The sequence below is a fragment of the Oncorhynchus masou genome, unplaced genomic scaffold (genome assembly GCF_036934945.1).
Source record: "Oncorhynchus masou masou isolate Uvic2021 unplaced genomic scaffold, UVic_Omas_1.1 unplaced_scaffold_3091, whole genome shotgun sequence".
NCBI lineage: Eukaryota > Metazoa > Chordata > Actinopteri > Salmoniformes > Salmonidae > Oncorhynchus > Oncorhynchus masou.
Window position 1 is genome coordinate 1 of NW_027009509.1, and position 16,180 is coordinate 16,180.

Sequence of the window (16,180 nt, forward strand, 5' to 3'; positions counted from 1 at the left end):
TTCTCTCTCGGGCGCCTCTCTCTGTCTCGGGCCGCTCTCTCTCTCTGTTCGGGGCGTTCCGCTTCTCTCTGTCTCGGGCGCTCGCTTTCTCTCTGTCTCGCGCGCTTTCTCTCACCTGGCGCTGTCTCTCTCTGTCTCGGGAGCGCTTTCTGTCTCGGGCGCGCTTCTCTGTCTCGGGCGCGCTTCGTCTCCGGGCGCTTTCTCTGTCTCGGGCGCGGCTTTCTGTCTCGCGCTTTCTGTCTCTGCGCGCTTTCTCCGCGCCGCTTTCTCTTCGTCTCTCTTTCTCTCTCTCTCTCTGTCTCGCGCGCTTTCTTCTTGTCTGGGCGCCGCTTTGTTCCCGGGCGCCTCCTTCTCTTCGTCTCGCGCCGCTTCTCTCTTCTGTCTCGGGCGCCGCTTTCTGTCTCGGACGCCGCTTTCTGTCTCGGGCGCCGCTTCTTCTCTTTCGTTCTGGCGCTGCTTTCGTCTGGGCGCTGCTTTCTCTGTCTGGGCGTTTGCTTTCTTCTTTCGGGCGCTGTCGCTTTCTGTCTCGGGCGCCGCTTTCTCTTCTGTCTCGGGCGCTTCGCTTTCTGTCCCGGGCGCGCTTTCTGTCTCGGGCGCGCTCTTCTCTGTCTTCGGGACTTTCGCTCTCTTCTGTCTTCGGCGCTCTGTTTCGGGGCGACGCTTTCTCTGTCTCGGGCGCGCTTTCTGCTTTCTCTGTCTCGGGCTTTTCTCTGTCTCGGGCGCGCTTCTGTCTGGCGCCGGCTTTTCGCTTCTTTCTTCGGGGCGCGCCGCTTTCTGTCTCGCGCCGCTTTCTCTTGTCTGGGCGCGCTTTCTGTTCCTCGGGACGCTCGCTTTTCTCTGTCTCGGGCGCGCTTTCTTTCTGTTCGGCGCTCGCGCTTTCTGTCTTCGGGAGCTTCTCTCTGTTCTGGAGCTTCGCCGCTTTCTGTCTCGGGCGATCGCGCTTTCTGTCTGGAGCTCGCTTTCTGTCTCGGGCGCGCTTTCTGTCTCGGGCGCGCTTCTCTCTCTGTTCGGGCGCGCCGCTTCTTCTGTCTCGGGCGCGTCTCTCTCTCTTCTCTGTCTCGGGCGCGCGCTCTCTCTCTCTGTCTCGGGCGCGCTTTCTGTCTCGGGCGCTCTTCTCTGTCTCGGGGCGCGCTTCTCTTCTCGGGCGCGCCGTTTCTCTCTGTCTTCGGGCGCTTCGCTCTCTCTGTCTCGGGCGCGTTTCTCTGTCTGTCTCGGGCGCGCCTTCTCTCTCTCTGTCTCGCTCTCGCTCTCTCTCTGTCTCGGGCGCTCACTCTCTCTCTCTGTCTCGGGCGCTCGCTCTCTCTCTCTCTCTCTCTCTTGTCTCGGCGGTTCGGGGCTCTCTCTGTCTCGGGAGCTCGCTTCTCTCTCTGTCTCGGGCGCTTCTCTGTCTCGGGAGCTCGCTTCTCTCTGTCTCGGGACGCCGCTTCGCTTTCTCTGTCTCGGGCGCTCTCTGTCTCGGGAGCTTCTTCTCTCTGTTCGGGAGCGCCGCTCTCTCTCTCTCTCTCTGTCTCTGGCGGTACTCGCTCTCTCTGTCTCGGGACGCTTCTCTCGCGCTTCTCTCTGTCTCGGGGCGCTCTCTCTCTCTCTCTCTGTCTCGGTCTCGCGTGCTCTCTCTTTCGCTCTTCTCGCTTCTCGCTTGTCTTTGTCTTGGGGCGTCGCTTCTCTGTCTCTGTCTCGGGCGCGCTTCTTCTGTCTCGGGCGCTTCTCTCTCTCTGTCTCGGGCGCGCTTTCTCTGTCTGGGCTTCTCTGTCTCTGTCTCGGGCGCGTTTCGCTCTCTCTGTCTCGGGAGTCTTCGCTTTCTGTCTCGGGGCGCTCTTTCTTCTCTCTGTCCGGGCGCGCTCTCTCTGTCTCGGGGCGCGCTTCTCTCTCTCTGTCTCGGGCGCGCTTTCTGTCTCGGGCGCGTTTCTTTCTGTCTCGGGCTCTTCTGTCTCTGGGCGCGCTCTTCTCTCTCTGTCTCTGGGCGCTTCGCTTTCTCTGTCTCGGGGCGCTTTCTCTGTCTCGGGCGCTCTCTGTCTCGGGGCGCGCTTTCTCTGTCTCGGGCGCGTTTCTCTCTCTGTCTCGGGGAGCTCTCTTTCTCTCTGTCTCGGGAGCTCGCCTTCTCTCTCTGTCTCGGGCGCTTCTCTCTCTGTCTCGGGCGCTCGCTTTCTCTGTCTCGGGGCGCGTCTCTCTGTCTCTGTCTCGGGCGCCCGCTTCTCTCTCTGTCTCGGGCGCCGCTTTGTCTCTGGGCGCCGCCTTCTCTCTGTCTCGGGAGCCGCTTCTCTGTCTCGGGAGCACTTTCTGTCGCGCTTTCTCTTCTCTGTCCTCGGGCGCTTCTCTGTCTCGACGCTCTGTCTTCGGGCGCCGCTTCTTCTGTCTCGGGACTCGCTCTCTCTGTCTCGGGACGCTTCGCTTTCTGTCTCGCGGCGTTTCTGTCTTGGGAGCTTTCCTTTCTCTGTCTCGGGAGCTCGCTTTCTGTCGCTGGGACGCTTTCTTTCTGTCTCGGGCGCGCTTCTCTGTCTCGGGCGCGCTTTCTGTCTGGGCGCTCGCTTTCTGTCTCGGGCGCTTTCTCGCTTTTTCTGTCTCGGGCGCGCTTTCTGTCTCGGGGCGCTTTCGTCTTCTCTTTCTGTCAGGGCGCTGGGGCGCTCTGTCTCTCTCTCGCTTGTCTGGGCGCGCTTTCTCTCGGGACGCTTTCTTCTGTCTCTGGGCGCGCTTTCCCTCTTCTGTCTCGGGCGCGCTTCTCTCTTCTCTGTCTCGGGCCCGCGCTTCTTCTGTCTCGGGAGCTTCGCTTTCTGTCTCGGGAGCTCGCTTTCTGTCTCGGGCGCTTTCTTCTTCTTCTGTCTCGGGGTACTTCTCTCTGTCTTCTCTCTCTGTCTCGGGACGCTTTCGTCTTTCTCTCTCTCTGTCTCGGGCGCTTTCTGTCTCGGGAGCTCTTTCTCTGTCTTCGGCGCCGCTTTCTCTTCTGTCTCGGGCGCGCTTTCTCTGTCTCGGGCGCTTTTCTTCTGTCTCGGGCGCTTTCGCTCGCTTTCTCTTGGTCTCTGTTCCCGGGAGCTTCGCTTTTCTGTCTCGGGGCGCTAAGGCTTTCTTCTGTCTTCGCTCTTCTGTCCGGGCGCTTTCTCTGTCTCTGTCTGGGCGCGCTTGTCTGTCTCGGGCGCTCGCTTTCTGTCTCGGGAGCTCGTTCTCTCTGTCTCGGGGCGCTTCTCGCTCTCTCTCTCTGTTCGGGGCGCCGCTTTCTCTGTCTCGGGGCGCGCTTTCTGTCTCGACGCTTCGCTTTCTGTCTCGGGCGCGTTTTCTGTCTCGGGCGAGCTCTTCTCTGTCTCGGGCGCGCTTTCTGTCTCGGGCGCGCTTGTCTCTCTGTCTCGGGCGCGCTTTCTGTCTGGGCGCGCCGGGCGTCTTGTCTCGGGCGCGCTTTTCTGTCTCGGGCGCCGCTTTCTCTTCTGTCTCGGGCGTCGCTTTCTGTCGGGGCGCGCTTTCTGTCTTCTGCGCGCTTTCTCTTCGTCTCGGGCGCGCTTTCTGTCTTCGGGCGCCGCTTTCTGTCTCGGGCGCGCCGTTTCTGTCTCTGGGCGCTTTCGCCTCTTCTCTCTGTCTCGGGCACTCGCTCTCTCTGTCTCGGGACGCCACTTCTCTCTCTCTGTCTCGGGCGTCTCACTCTCGGGAGCTTCGCTTTCTCTGTCTCGGGCGCGCTCTTCTCTCTGTCTCGGGAGCGCTTTTCGGGAGCTTCTTGTCTCGGGCGCGCTTCTCTCTCTGTCTCGGGCGCGCTTCTCTCTCTCTGTCTCGGGCGCGCTCTCTCTCTCTGTCTCATGGGCGCGCGCTTTCTGTCTCTGGGCGCCGCTTCTCTTGTCTCGCGCGCGCTCTTCTCTCTGTCTCGGGAGCTTCGCTTCTGTCTCGGGGCGCTTTCTCTGTCTCGGGCGCGCTTTTCTGTCCCGGGCGCTCTTCTGTCTTCTGTCTCTGGGCGCGCTTTCTCTGTCTCTGGGGCGCTTCGCTTTCTGTCTCGGGACGCTTTCGTTTCTCTCTCTGTCTCGGGGCGCTCTCTGTCTCGGGAGCTCTCTCTTTCTGTCTCGGGCGCGCTTCTCTGTCGCGTCGCTTTCTGTCTCGGGACGCTCTTCTGTCTCTCTCTGTCTCGGGCGCGCTCTCTTGTCTCGGGCGCGCTCTTCTGTCTCGCGTCGCTTCTTCTCTCTGGGGCGCTTCTCTGTCTCGGGGAGCTCTCTCTCTGTCTTGGGGAGCCGCCGCTTTCTCTGTCTCGGGCGCTTCGCGCCGCTCTTTCTGTTCGGGGCGCCGCTTCTGTCTTCGGGCGCGCTTTCTCTCGGGAGCTTCGCTTTGTCTCGCGCGCCGCTTCTCTCTCTTGTCTCGGGGGCGCTCTTCTCTCTCTCTGTTCGCGCGACGCCTTCGCTCTGTCTCGGGGAGCGCTCTTCTGTCTCGGGAGCTTCGCTTTCTGTCTCGGGAGCTTTCTCTTCGCTTCTGTTCTGGGCGCTTCTTCTCGACGCTCTTCTTCGCTTTCTGTCTCGGGCGCTTTCTGTCTCTGGGAGCTGTTTTCTGTTCGAGCTCGCTCGCTTTCTTCTGTCTCGGGCGCTTTCTCTTTCGCGCTTTCGCTTTCGGGCGCTTTCTCTGTTCTGGGCGCTTTCTCGCTTTCTGTCTTCGTCTCGCGCGCGCTTCGGGCGTTTGGGCGCTGCTTTCTTCGTTCGGGCGCGCTTCTTTCTAGTTCGGGCGCCGCTTGTCTTTCTCTCGGGCGCCGCTTTCGTCTCGGGAGCTTCGCTTTCTTCTTCGGGCGCCGCTTTCTGTCTCGGGAGCTCGCTTTCTCTTCGGGCGCCGCTTCGCTTTCGTCTCGGGAGCTCGCTTTCTGTCTCGGGAGCTTCGCTTTCTCTGTCTCGGGCGCCGCTTTCTCTTTCGTCCTGGGCGCCGCTTTCGTCGCCGGGCGCCGCTTTCTTCGGGCGCCAGCTTTCTCTGTCTCGCGCCACTTTCGTCTTCGGGCGCCGCTTTCTGTCTCGGGCGCCGCTTTCTTCAACTTCGGGCGCTGCTTTTCTGTCTGGCGCCGCTTTCGTCTTCGGGCGCTCGCTTTCTCTCTCGGGTCTTCGACGCCGCTTTCTTAGGGTTCGCGCTTTCTGTCTCGGGAGCGCTTTTCTTCGGGCGCCGCTTTCTTCGCGGGCGCCGCTTTCTCTCGGGCGCGGTCTTCTCTTCGGGCTGCTTGTTTTCTCGGGCGCCGCTTTCCTGGGCGCTCGCTTTCTAGGGGTGCTCGCTTTCTTCTCGGGCGCTTTTTTGCTCTAGTGGCGCTTTTCTAGGGGCGCTCTGGGGCGCTGCTTTCTTCGGGCGCTTTCTTCGGGCGCTGCTTTCTCTTCGGGCGCCGTTTTCTCCCGGGCGCTGCCTTCTTTCCAGGGGCGCTGCTTCTTCGGGCGCTGCTTCTTGGCGCTTCGGGCGCTTTCTTCGGGCGCTTTTCGGGCGCTTTCGGGCGCCGCTCTTTTCCTGGGCGCCGCTTTCTCCGGGCGCTTCTTTTTCTCCAGGGCGCCGCTAGTGGCGCCGCTTTCTCTTCGGGCGCTTTTGCCTTTTCGGGCGCCGCTTTCGGGCGTCGCTTTCTTTTTTCCGGGCGCCGCTTTCGGGCGCGCTTTCTTCAGGGCGCTTTGCTTCTTTCGGGCGCCGCTTTCTCGGGCGCTTGTTTTTCGGGCGCTGCTTTTCCGGGCGCTTTGTTTCTAGGGGTGCTCGCTTTCTCGGGAGCTTTTCTAGGGGCGCCGCTTTCTAGGGGCGCCGCTTTAGGGGCGCCGCTTTCTTTCCCAGAGCTCGCTTTCTTCGGGCGCTTGTTTTCGGGCGCTTTCTAGGGGGCGCTTTCTCTGGGGCGCTTTCTGGGGCTCTCGGGCGCTTTCTCCGGGCGCTGCTTTCTCCTCGGGCGCGCGCTTTCTCTTCGGGCGCGTTTTCTCTTCTCCCGGGCGCTTGTTTTCTTTTTCCCGGGCGCTGCTTTCTCTTATGCGCTTCCTTGGCGCCGCTTTTTGGGCGCGCTTTCTTCGGGCGCCGCTTTTCCTTGGCGCCGCTTTCTCTGGGCGCGCTTTCTCGGCGCCGCTTTCTCTGGGCGCTTTCTTCGGGCGTGCTTTCCCGGGCGAGTTTCTCCAGGGGCTTTCTTCGGGCGCTGTTTTCTTTTCGGGCGCTGCTTTCTTCGGGCGCGCTTTCTTTTCGGGCGCTGTTCTTTTCAGGGCGCTGCTTCTTTCCGGCGCTTGTTTTCTCGGGCGCTCGCTTCTCGGGCGCCGCTTTCGCGACGCTTTCTCGGGCGCTGCTTTCGCGCTTTTCTGGGCGCTTTTGCCTTTCTTCGGGTTGCTTGTTTTCGGGCGCCGCTTCTCCGGGCGCTTTCTGCTCTTCAGGGGTGCTGCTTCGGGCGCTTTCTAGTGGCGCTCTTTCTAGGGCGCCGCTTTTTCGGGCGCTGCTTTCTTGGCGCGCGCTTTTTTCGGGCGCCGCTTTCTCTTCGGGCGCCGCTTTCTTCGGGCGCCGCTTTCTTTCTTCCGGGCGCTCGGGCGCTTCAGGGGCGCCGCTTTTCTTCGGGCGCTGCTTTCTTCGGGCGCTGCTTTCTTCGGGCGCTGTTTTCTCTTCGGGCGCTGTTTTTCGGCGCTGCTTTCTTTCTTCGGGCGCTTTCTTCGGGCGCTGCTTTCTTCTTCTGGCGCTGCTTTCTCCGGGCGCTGCTTTTTTTCTGGGCGCTGCTTTCTTCAGGGGGCGCTTTTCGGGCGCCGCTTTCTCGGGCGCTGTTTTTCTTCGGGCGCCGCTTTCTCTCTGGGCGCTTTCGGGAGCTTTTTCTAGGGGCGCCGCTTCTCTTCTAGGGCGCCGCTTCTTCCCCAGAGCTCGCTTTCTTCGGGCGCTTGTTTTCTTCGGGCGCTTTCTGGGGCGCTTTCTGGGGCGCCGCCTTTCGGGCGCTTTCTCTCCGGGCGCCGCTTTCTCCCGGGCGCCGCGCTTTTCCTCCCGGGCGCTTTTTGTTTTCTCCCGGGCGCGTTTTCTTTCCGGGCGCCGCTTTCTCCGGGCGCTCGCTTTTCCTTGGCGCCGCTTTCTTTTGGCGTCGCTTTCTCTGGGCGCTTTCGGGCGCTTTCTTCGGGCGCTTTCGGGCGCTGCTTTCTTCGGGCGCCGCTTTTCCTGGGCGCCGCTTTCCTGGGCGCTGTTTTCCCCGGGCGCCGCTTTCTTCCTGGGCGCCGCTTTTCTTCGGGCGCTTTCTTCGGGCGCTTTCTTCGGGCGCTTTCTCGGGCGCTTTCTCTTCGGGCGCCTTTCTCCGGGCACTTGCCTTCTCTGGGGCGCTTTCTTCGGCGCTTCTTCTAGGGGCGCTTCACTTTCTTCGGGCGCTTTTTTCGGGCGCCTTCGGGCGCTTTTCTTCGGGCGCTCTTCGGGCGCCGCTTTTCCCGGGCACTTTTCTCTTGGGCACTTTCTAGTGGCGCCTTTCTAGGGGGCGCTTTCTTTCGGGCGCTTTCTTCTAGGGGCGCGCTTTTCGGGCGCCGCTTTCTTCGGGCGCCGCTTTCTTTTTCGGGCGCGCTTTCTTTCGGGCGCCGCTTTCTCTTCGGGCACTTCGCTTCTTCTTCCCGGGCGCGCTTTCCAGGGGCGCCGCTTTCCAGGGGCGCCGCTTTCCAGGGGCGCCGCTTTCTCCCGGGCACTTGCCCTCTTGGGGCACTTTCTAGTGGCGCTTTCTAGTGGCGCTTTCTAGGGGCGCGCTTTCTCGGGCGCCGCTTTCTCCAGGGGCGCCGCTTTTCTTCGGGCGCCGCTTCTTCTTCGGGCGCCGCTTTTCTTCGGGCGCCGCTTTCTCCCGGGGCGCTGCTCTTCTCCGGGCGCTGCTTTCTGGGCGTTGTTTTCTCGGGCGCTTGTTTTCCCTGGGCGCGTTCTTCTTCAGGGCGCTGCTTTTTCGGGCGCTGCTTTCTCCGGGCGCTGCTTTCAGGGGGCGCTTTGCCCTTCTCTCAGGGGCGCCGCTTTCTAGTTCGGGCGCTGTTTTCTTCGGGCGCCGCTTTCTCCTGGGCGTTTTCTTCGCTTTCTTCTTCCAGGGGGCGCCGCTTCTTCGGGCGCCGCTTTCTTCGGGCGCTGCTTTCGGGCGCCGCGGGTTTTTCGGGCGCCGCTTTTTCTTTCGGGCGCGCTCTTCGGGCGCGCTTTCTTCGGGCGCGCTTTCTTCGGGCGCCGCTTTTTCAGGGCGCCGCTTTCTCTTCTGGGGCGCCGGTTTCTTTCTCGGGCGCTACCTTCTTTCCGGGCGCCACCTTTTCTTCGGGCGCTTCTCTGGGCTTTCTTCGGGCGCTTTCTTCGGGCGCTTTCGGGCGCTTCGGGCGCTTTCGGGCGCTTTCGCGCTTTCTTCGGGCGCCGCTTTCTCTTTGGGCGCTTTCTAGTGGCGCTTTTCAGGGGCGCCGCTTCTCGTTTTCGCTTTCTTCGCGGGCGCTGCTTTCTCTTGGGCGCTTTCTAGTGGCGCCGCTTCTAGGGTGCCGCTTTCCCCAGAGTTTTCTCGGGCGCTTGTTTTCTCTTCGGGCGCTTCTGGGGGCGCTTTCGGGCGCTTTCTCCGGGCGCTTTCTGGGCGGCTTTCTCCTGGGCGAGCCGCTTTCCGGGCGCCACCTTCTTCTCTCCAGGGGCGCTTTCTTCGGGCGCTTTTCTTCGGGCGCTTTCGGGCGCTTTCGGGCGCGCTTCTTCGGGCGCTTTCTTCGGGCGCCGCTTCTTCTCCCGGGCGGTTTCTTTCTGGGGCGCTTTCTAGTGGCGCTTTCTTTCTGGGCGCCGCTTTTCGGGCGCCGCTCTTCGGGCGGCTTTCTCCTGGGCGGTTTTTCCTGCCTTCTTCGGGGCGCCGCTTTCTTTCGGGCGCCGCTCTTCGGGCGCCGCTTTCTCGGGCGCTTTTGCGCTTTCTTCAGGGGCGCTGCTTTTCTCGGGCGCTTTTGTTTTCTTCGGGCGCTTTTGCTTTCTCGGGCGCCGCTTTTCTTCGGGCGCCGCTTTCTTCGGGCGCTGCTTTCTCGGGCGCTTTTGCTCCTTCTTCCAGGGGCGCCGCTTTCTTCGGGCGCTTTCTCTCGGGCGCTTTTTGTTTTCTCTCGGGCGCCGCTTTCTAGGGGCGCTTTCTCTTCGCCTCGCTTTCTTCGGGCGCTGCTTTCTTTCTTCCTGAGCCGCTTTTCTCGGGCGTTGTTTTCTTTTCGGGCGCCGCTTTTCCCCGCGGGCGCCGCTTTCTTCTCCGGGCGCGCTTTCTTCGGGCGCTTTCTCGGGCGCTTTCGGGCGCTTTCTCGTGGGCGCTTTCGGGCGCTTTCTTGGGTGCTCGCTTTTCCCCAGAGCTCGCTTTCTTCGGGAGTTTTCAGGGCTCGCTTTCTTCGGCGCGCTTTCCCCAGAGCCGCTCTTCTTCGGGCGCTTTCGGGCGCTTTCCTGGGCGCGCTTTCTCCCGGGCGCCGCTTTTTCCCGGCGCGCTTTCTTTCCGGGCGCCACCTTTCGGGCGCTTTCGGGCGCGCTTGGCGCTTTCGGGCGCTTTTCGGGCGCCGCTTTCTTCGGGCGCGCTTTCTTCTCAAGGGCGGTTTCTCTTCGCTTTTCGCTTTCTTCAGGGGCGCTGCCTTTTCTTCGGGCGCGCTTTCGGGCGCTTTGGCGGCGCTTCTTCGGGCGCCGCTTTCTCGGGCGCTTTTCTCTTCGGGCGCCGCTTTTCTTTCTCCGGGCGCTGCTTTCTCCGGCGCTCGCTTCTTGGGCGCTCTTCTTCGGGAGTTTTTCTCTAATGGCGCTTTCTCTTCGGGCGCTTGTTTTCTTCGGGCGCTTTCTGGGGGCGCCGCTTTCTCTTCGGGCGCTTTCTTCGCTGCCCTTCGCCTTTCGGGCGCCGCCTTTCCCGGGGCTTTTTTCTTCTTGGGGCGCTTTCTTCTAGTGGCGCTTTCTAGGGGCACTCGCTTTCTTCTTCGGGCGCCGCTTTCTTCTTCGGGCGCCGCTTTCTTCTTCGGGCGCCGCTTTTCCGGGCGCCGCTTTCTCGGGCGCCGCTTCTCTAGGGGGCGCTTGCCTTCTCTCGGGGTTTTCTCTTAGGGTTGCTCGCTTTCTCTTTCGGGGCGCTTTGTTCTTCTCGGGGGCTTCGGGCTTCGCTGTCTGCTCGTGCGCGTTCCTCGGGCACTTTCTTCTCGGGCGCTCTCTTTCGGGCGCGCCTTTCTCCGGGGCACTTGCCCTCTCTTGGGGCGCTTTCTAGTGGCGCTTTCTCTTAGGGGCGCGCTTTCGGGCACTCGCTCTTCTTCGGGCGCTGCTTTCTCGGGCGCTTTCTTTCTAGTGGCGCGCTTGCTTTCTAGGGGTGCTCGCTTTCTCCCCAGAGAGCTTTCGGTGGGCGCTTTGTTTTCTCTTCGGGCGTTTTTCTCGGGCGCTTTCTCCCGGGCACTTCGTTCTTCTCCAGGGGCGCCGCTTTCTTCTTCGAGCGCTTCTTCGGGCGCTTTCTTCGGGCGCTTTTCTCGGGGCGCTTTCTCGGGCGCTCTTCGGGCGCTTTCTCGGGGGCGCTTTTCCCGGTCGCTTTGCTCCTTCGGGCGCTTTCTTCGGGCGCTTCTCGGGTACTTCTTTCTCTCGGGCGCTCTTCGGGCGCCGCTTTCTCCCAGGGCACTTGCTTCCTCTCTTGGGGCGCTTTAGTGGGCGCTGTTCTTCTTCTAGGGGCTGCTTTTCGGGCACTTTCTTTCAAGGGCGCCGCTTTTTCGGGCGCTTTCTTTTAGTGGCGCCGCTTTTCTAGGGGTGCGCTTTCCTCTAGAGTTTTCTTCGGGCGCTTGTTTTCTTCGGGCGCTTTTCTTCGGGCGCTTTTCCGGGCTTTCGCGCTTTCTTCCAGGGGCGCCGCTTTCTTTCGGGCGCTTTCGGGCGCTTTCGGGCGCGCTTTTCGGGCGCTTTTCGGGCGCTTTCTTCGGGCGCTTCGGGCGCTTTCGGGCGCCGCTTTCCCGGGCGCTTTGCCTTCTAGGGGCGCTTTCTAGTGGCGCTTCGGGCGCGCAGGGGCGCTGCTTTCTCCGGGCGCCGCTTTCTTCTTCGGGCGCTGCTTTCTTCGGGCGCCGCTTTCTCCGGGCGCTGTCTTCTTCTTCAGGGGCGCCGCTTTCTTCGGGCGCTGCTTTCTTCGGGCGCCGCTTTCTCCGGGCGCTTGTTTCTTCTTCAGGGGCGCCGCTTTCTCTCAGGGGCGCCGCTTTCTTCGGGCGCTGTTTTCGGGGCGCTGGAGTTTTCTTCGGGCGCCGCTTTCTTTCTTCGGGCGCCGCTTTCTCCCGGGGGCGGTTCTCTTCTCCAGGGGCGCGCTTTCTTCTTCGGGCGCTTTTGTTTTCGGGCGCGAGCCTTCGGGCGCCGCTTTCTTCGGGCGCGCTTCTTCGCGTTCGCTTCGCCTCGCTCTTCGGGCGCGCTTTCTTCGGGCGCGCTTTTCTCGGGCGCTTTGCCCTTTTCTCAGGGGCGCCGCTTTCTTTCCAGGGGCGCCGCTTCTCTCGGGCGCTTGTTTTCTTCGGGCGCGCTTTCTCTTCGGGGCGCCGCTTTCTCTCCCGGGCGCGTGCCTTTCTCTCCAGGGGCGCCGCTTTCTCGGGGCGCTTGTTTTCTCGGGCGCTTTTCTCTCGGGCTCGCTTTTCTTCGGGCGCCGCTTCTTTCTCGCGGCCTCGCTTTCTTCGGGCCTCGCTTTCTCTCGGGCGCGCGCTCTCTTCTCCCTGGAGCTCGCTTTCTCAAATTCAAATTCAAACTGCTTTATTGGCATGAAAAACATTGTGTCAATATTGCCAAAGCAACAATGTATACAATATACATTGTAACAAAATTCTAAATGATAGCAAATATAAAATATAAAAGTGTAGTAAATAATTGTTCTCTTGGGGCGCTTTCTCCCGGGCGCTTGCTCTCTCTCTTCGGGCGGTCGGGCTCGCCTCTCCCGGGGCACTTGCCCTCTTGGGGGCTCTCTCTCTCTGTGGCGCTTTCTAGGGGGCGCTTTCGGGCACCCGCTTTCGGGCGCGCTTTCTCTTCGGGCGCTCTAGTGGCGCCGCTCTTCTAGGGGTGCTCGCTTTCCCCCAGAGTTTTCTCTCGGTGCGCTTTTGCTTTCTCGGGCGCTTTCTTCGGGCGCTTTCTCCTGGGGCACTTCGCGCGCTTCTCTCTCCAGGGGCGCTTCGCTTTCTCTTCGGGCGCTTCTCGGGCGCTTTCGGGCGCTTTCGGGCGCTTTTCGGGCGCTTCTCGGGCGCTCGCTTTTCCCGGTCGCTGCCTTCTTGGGCGCTTTCTAGTGGCGCTTTCTTCGGGCGCCGCTCTTCAAGGGCGCGCTTTTCTAGGGGCGTTTGCTTTCGGGCGCTGCTTTCTTTCTAGGGGCGCTTTTTCTTTCAGGGGCGCCGCTTTTCTTCGGGCGCCGCTTTTCGGGCGCCGCTTTTCTCGGGCGTTTTCGCTTCTTCAGGGGCGCCGCTTTCTTCGGGCGCTTGCTTTTCGGCGCCGCTTTCGCTCGGGTTTTCGTCTTCGGGCGCTGCTTTCTCTCGAGCGCCGCTTTCTCTCGGGCTTTTTCTTCGGGCGCGCTCTTCTTTCCTGGGCGCGCTTTCCGGGCGCGCTTTCTTGGGGCGCTCTTCGGAGCTTTCTTCTAATGGCGCTTTCTTCGTGGGCGCTTTTTGCTTTTCTTCGGGCGCTTTCTGGGGGCGCGCTTTCGGGCGCTTTCGCTTTCTCTCGCCCTCTTCTTCGGGCGCGCTTTCTCCTGGGCGCTTGCCCTTTCTCTTGGGGCGCTCTCTAGTGGCGCTTTCTAGGGGCACTCGCTTTTCTTCGGGCGCGAGCTTCTTCTTCGGGCGCTGCTTTCTTCGGGCGCGCTTTCTTCGGGCGCGCTTTCTTCGGGCGCGCTTTCTCCCGGGGCTCTTGCCTTCGGGTTTTCTCTTTAGGGTTGCTCGCTTTCTTTCGGGGCGCTTTGTTCTCTTCGGGGCTTCGGGCTCTCGCTGTCTTTCGGCGCGCTTCGGGCGCTTTCTCGGGCACTTCTCTTCTCGGGCGCTTTCTTCGGGCGCGCTTTCTCCCGGGCACTTGCCCTCTTCTTGGGGCGCTTTCTAGTGGCGCCTTCTAGGGGCGCCGCTTTCTCGGGCACTTCGCTTTCGGGCGCCGCTTTTCGGGCGCTTTCTAGTGGCGCCGCTTTCTAGGGGTGCTCGCTTTCTCCCCAGAGCTCTTTTTTCTTCGGTGCGCTTTTGTTTTCTCTCGGGCGCTTTTTCGGGGCGCTTTCTCCCGGGGCACTCGCGCTTTTCTCCAGGGGCGCCGCTTTCTCTTCTCTTCGGGCGCTTTCGGGCGCTTTCGGGCGCTTCTCTTCGGGCGCTTCGGGCGCTTTCTTCGGGCGCTTTCTTCGGGCGCTTTCTCGGGCGCCGCTTTCTCCGGTCGCTTGCTTCTTCTGGGCGCCGCTTTCTTCGGGCGCTGCTTTCTTTCGCGCCGCTTTTCTTCGGGCGCGCTTTTCTTCGGGCGCCGCTTTCTCCCGGGCGCTTTTGCTCTTCTTCAGGGGCGCTGCTTTCTCGGGCGCCGCTTTCTTCGGGCGCTGCTTTCTCTGGGCGCTTTTGCTCTTCTTCCAGGGGCGCCGCTTTCTCCAGGGGCGCCGCTTTCTCTTCGGGCGCTTTTGTTTTCTCGGGCGCTTTTGTTTTCTTCGGGCGCGCGCTTTCTTTCGGGCGCGCTTTCTCCTGGGCGCGGTTTCTCTCTCCAGGGCGCCGCTTTCTTCGGGCGCTTTTTGTTTTTCGGGCGCTTGTTTTTCGGGCGCCGCTTTCTTCGGGCGCTGCTTTTCTCGCGCGCTCGCTTCTTTTTCGGGCCTCGCTTTCTCTTCGGGCGCGCTCTCTCTTCTCCCTGAGCTCGCTTTCTCAAATTCAAATTCAAACTGCTTTATTGGCATGAAAAACATTGTGTCAATATTGCCAAAGTAACAATGTATACAATATACATTGTAACAAAATTCTAAATGATAGCAAATATAAATATAAAAGTGTAGTAAATAATTTTCTCTCTGGGGCGCTTTCTCCCGGGCGCTTTGTTTTCTTCTTCGGGCGCGCTTTCGGGCGCCGCTTTCTCCGGGGCACTTGCCCTCTTGGGGCGCTTTCTCTTCTAGTGGCGCTTTCTAGGGGCGCCGCTTTCGGGCACTTCGCCTTCTTTCGGGCGCTGCTTTCTCCCGGGGCGCTTGCCTTCTCTTTCCAGGGGCGCTTTCGCTCTCTCTTCGGGCGCTGTTTCTCTTCGGGCGCGCTTCGCTCTCGGGCTTCGCCGTTCGGGCGCCGCTTCTCTCGAGCGCTTTCTCCTCGGGGCGCCCACTTTCTTTCTTCGGGGCGCCGCTTTCTTCTCCCGGGCGCCGCTTTCCGGGGCGCTGCTTTCTCCTGGCGCGCTGCTTCTTGGGCGCTTCTCTTCGGGAGTTTCTTCTAATGGCGCTTCTCTCGGGCGCTTTTTCTTTCGGGCGCTTTCTGGGGGCGCTGCTTCGGGCGCTTTCGGGCCTTCTTCGCCCTCTTTCTTCGGGCGCCGCTTCTCCGGGCGCTTTTGCTTTCTTGGGGCGCTTTCTTCTAGTGGCGCTCTTCTAGGGGCACTCGCTTTCTTTCGGGCGCGCTTTTCTTTTCTCGGGCGCGCTTTCGGGGCGCGCTTTCTTTCGGGCGCGCTTTCTTCGGGCGCGCTTTCTCCCGGGGTTTGCCTTCTCTTCTCGGGGTTTTCTCTTTAGGGTTGCTCGCTTTCTTCTTTCGGGCGCTTTGTTCTTTCGGGCTTCGCTGTCTTCGGTGCGCCGCTTTCGGGCGCTTTTTCGGGCACTTTCTCTTCGGGCGCTTCTTCGGGCGCCGCTTCTCCGGGGCACTTGCCCTCTTGGGGCGCTTTCTAGTGGCGCTTTCTAGGGGCGCGCTTTCTTCGGGCACTCGCTTTCTTTTTCGCGCGCTTCTCTTCTCGCTTTCTAGTGGCGCCGCTTTCTAGGGGTGCTCGCTTCTCTCCCCAGAGTTTTCTCTTCTCGGTGCGCTTGTTTCTCTTCGGCGCTTCGGGCGCTTTCTCCCGCACTCGCGCTTTCTCCAGGGGCGCCGCTTTCTTTCGGGCGCTTTCGGGCGCTCTTCGGGCGCTTTCGGGCGCTTTCGGGCGCTTTCGGGCGCTTTCTCTCGGGCGCTTTCTTCGGGCGCTTCTTCGGGCGCCGCTTCTTTTCCGGTCGCTTTGCTCTTCTTGGGGCGCTTTCTAGTGGCGCTGTTTTCGGGCGCCGCTTTCGGGCGCTTCAAGGGCGCTGCTTTCTTCGGGCGCCGCTTTCTTCGGGCGCTGCTTTCTTCTGGGCGCGGTTTTCTTCTTCAGGGGCGCCGCTTTCTTCGGGCGCGCTTTCTTTCGGGCGCTTTTCTCCGGGCGCTTTTCTCTTTCTCAGGGGCGCCGCTTTCCAGGGGCGCCGCTTTTTCGGGCGCTGTTCTTCGGGCGCTTTGTTTTTTCGGGCGCTGCTTTTCGGGCGCCGCTTTTCTCCGGGCGCTTTTTCTTTCTTTCAGGGGCGCCGCTTTTTCGGGCGCTTGTTTCTCGGGCGCTTTTTTCTTCGGGCGCTTTGCTTTCTTCGGGCGCTGCTTTCTTCTGCCTCGCTCGCTTTTCGCCTCGCTTTTTTCGGGCGCCGCTTTTCGGGCGCGCTTTCTCTCTCGGGCGCTTTTGCCTTCTTCAGGGCGCCGCTTTCTCCAGGGGCGCCGCTTTCTTCTCGGGCGCTTGTTTTCTCGGGCGCTTGTTTTCTTCTTCGGGCGCTGCTTTCTTTCGGGCGCTGCTTTCTCCTGGGCGCTGTCCTCTTCTTCTTCAGGGGCGCTGCTTTCTCTCGGGCGCTTTGTTTTCTTTCGGGCGCTTGTTTTCTCGGGCGCTGCTTTTCTTCGGGCGCCGCTTTCTTTCGCGCCTCGCTTTCTCTCTCGGGCCTCGCTTCTCTCGGGCGCGCTTCTCTCTCTCCCCTGAGTCGCTTTCTCTCAAATTCAAATTCAAACTGCTTTATTGGCATGAAAACATTGTGTCAATATTGCCAAAGCAAATAATGTATACAATATACATTGTAACAAAATTCTAAATGATAGCAAATATAAAATATAAAAGTGTAGTAAATAATTGTTTCTTGGGCGCGCTCTTCTCCCGGGCGCTGTTTTTTCTTCGGGCGCTTTTTCGGGCGCCGCTTTCTCCCGGGCACTTGCCCTTCTTGGGGCGCTTTCTCTAGTGGCGCTTCTCTAGGGCGCCGCTTCGGGCACTCGCTTTCGCGGCGCTTTCTCGGGCGCTTTCTAGTGGCGCCGCTTCTAGGGGTGCTCGCTTTCTCCCCAGAGTTTTCTTCGGTGCGCTTTGTTTTCTTCGGGCGTTTTCGGGCGCTTTCTCCCGCACCGCGCTTTCTTTCCAGGGGCGCGCTTTC

At 61.5% G+C, this 16,180-nt stretch overlaps 1 protein-coding gene across 1 annotated transcript; it reads right to left on the minus strand.

The window, feature by feature from the left end:
• Positions 1-5,234: 5,234 nt before the first annotated feature.
• On the minus strand, positions 5,235-14,738 carry LOC135534166 (axoneme-associated protein mst101(2)-like; the record flags this gene model as incomplete). Its single annotated transcript, XM_064961277.1, has 10 exons — positions 5,235-5,657; positions 5,761-6,838; positions 6,934-7,250; positions 7,652-8,119; positions 8,436-9,910; positions 10,019-10,500; positions 10,555-11,560; positions 12,935-13,542; positions 13,903-14,197; positions 14,492-14,738. Coding segments are annotated over 10 exons (6,399 nt in total), but the record flags the coding sequence as incomplete, so codon positions are not given.
• Between the last annotated feature and the right edge of the window lie 1,442 nt (positions 14,739-16,180).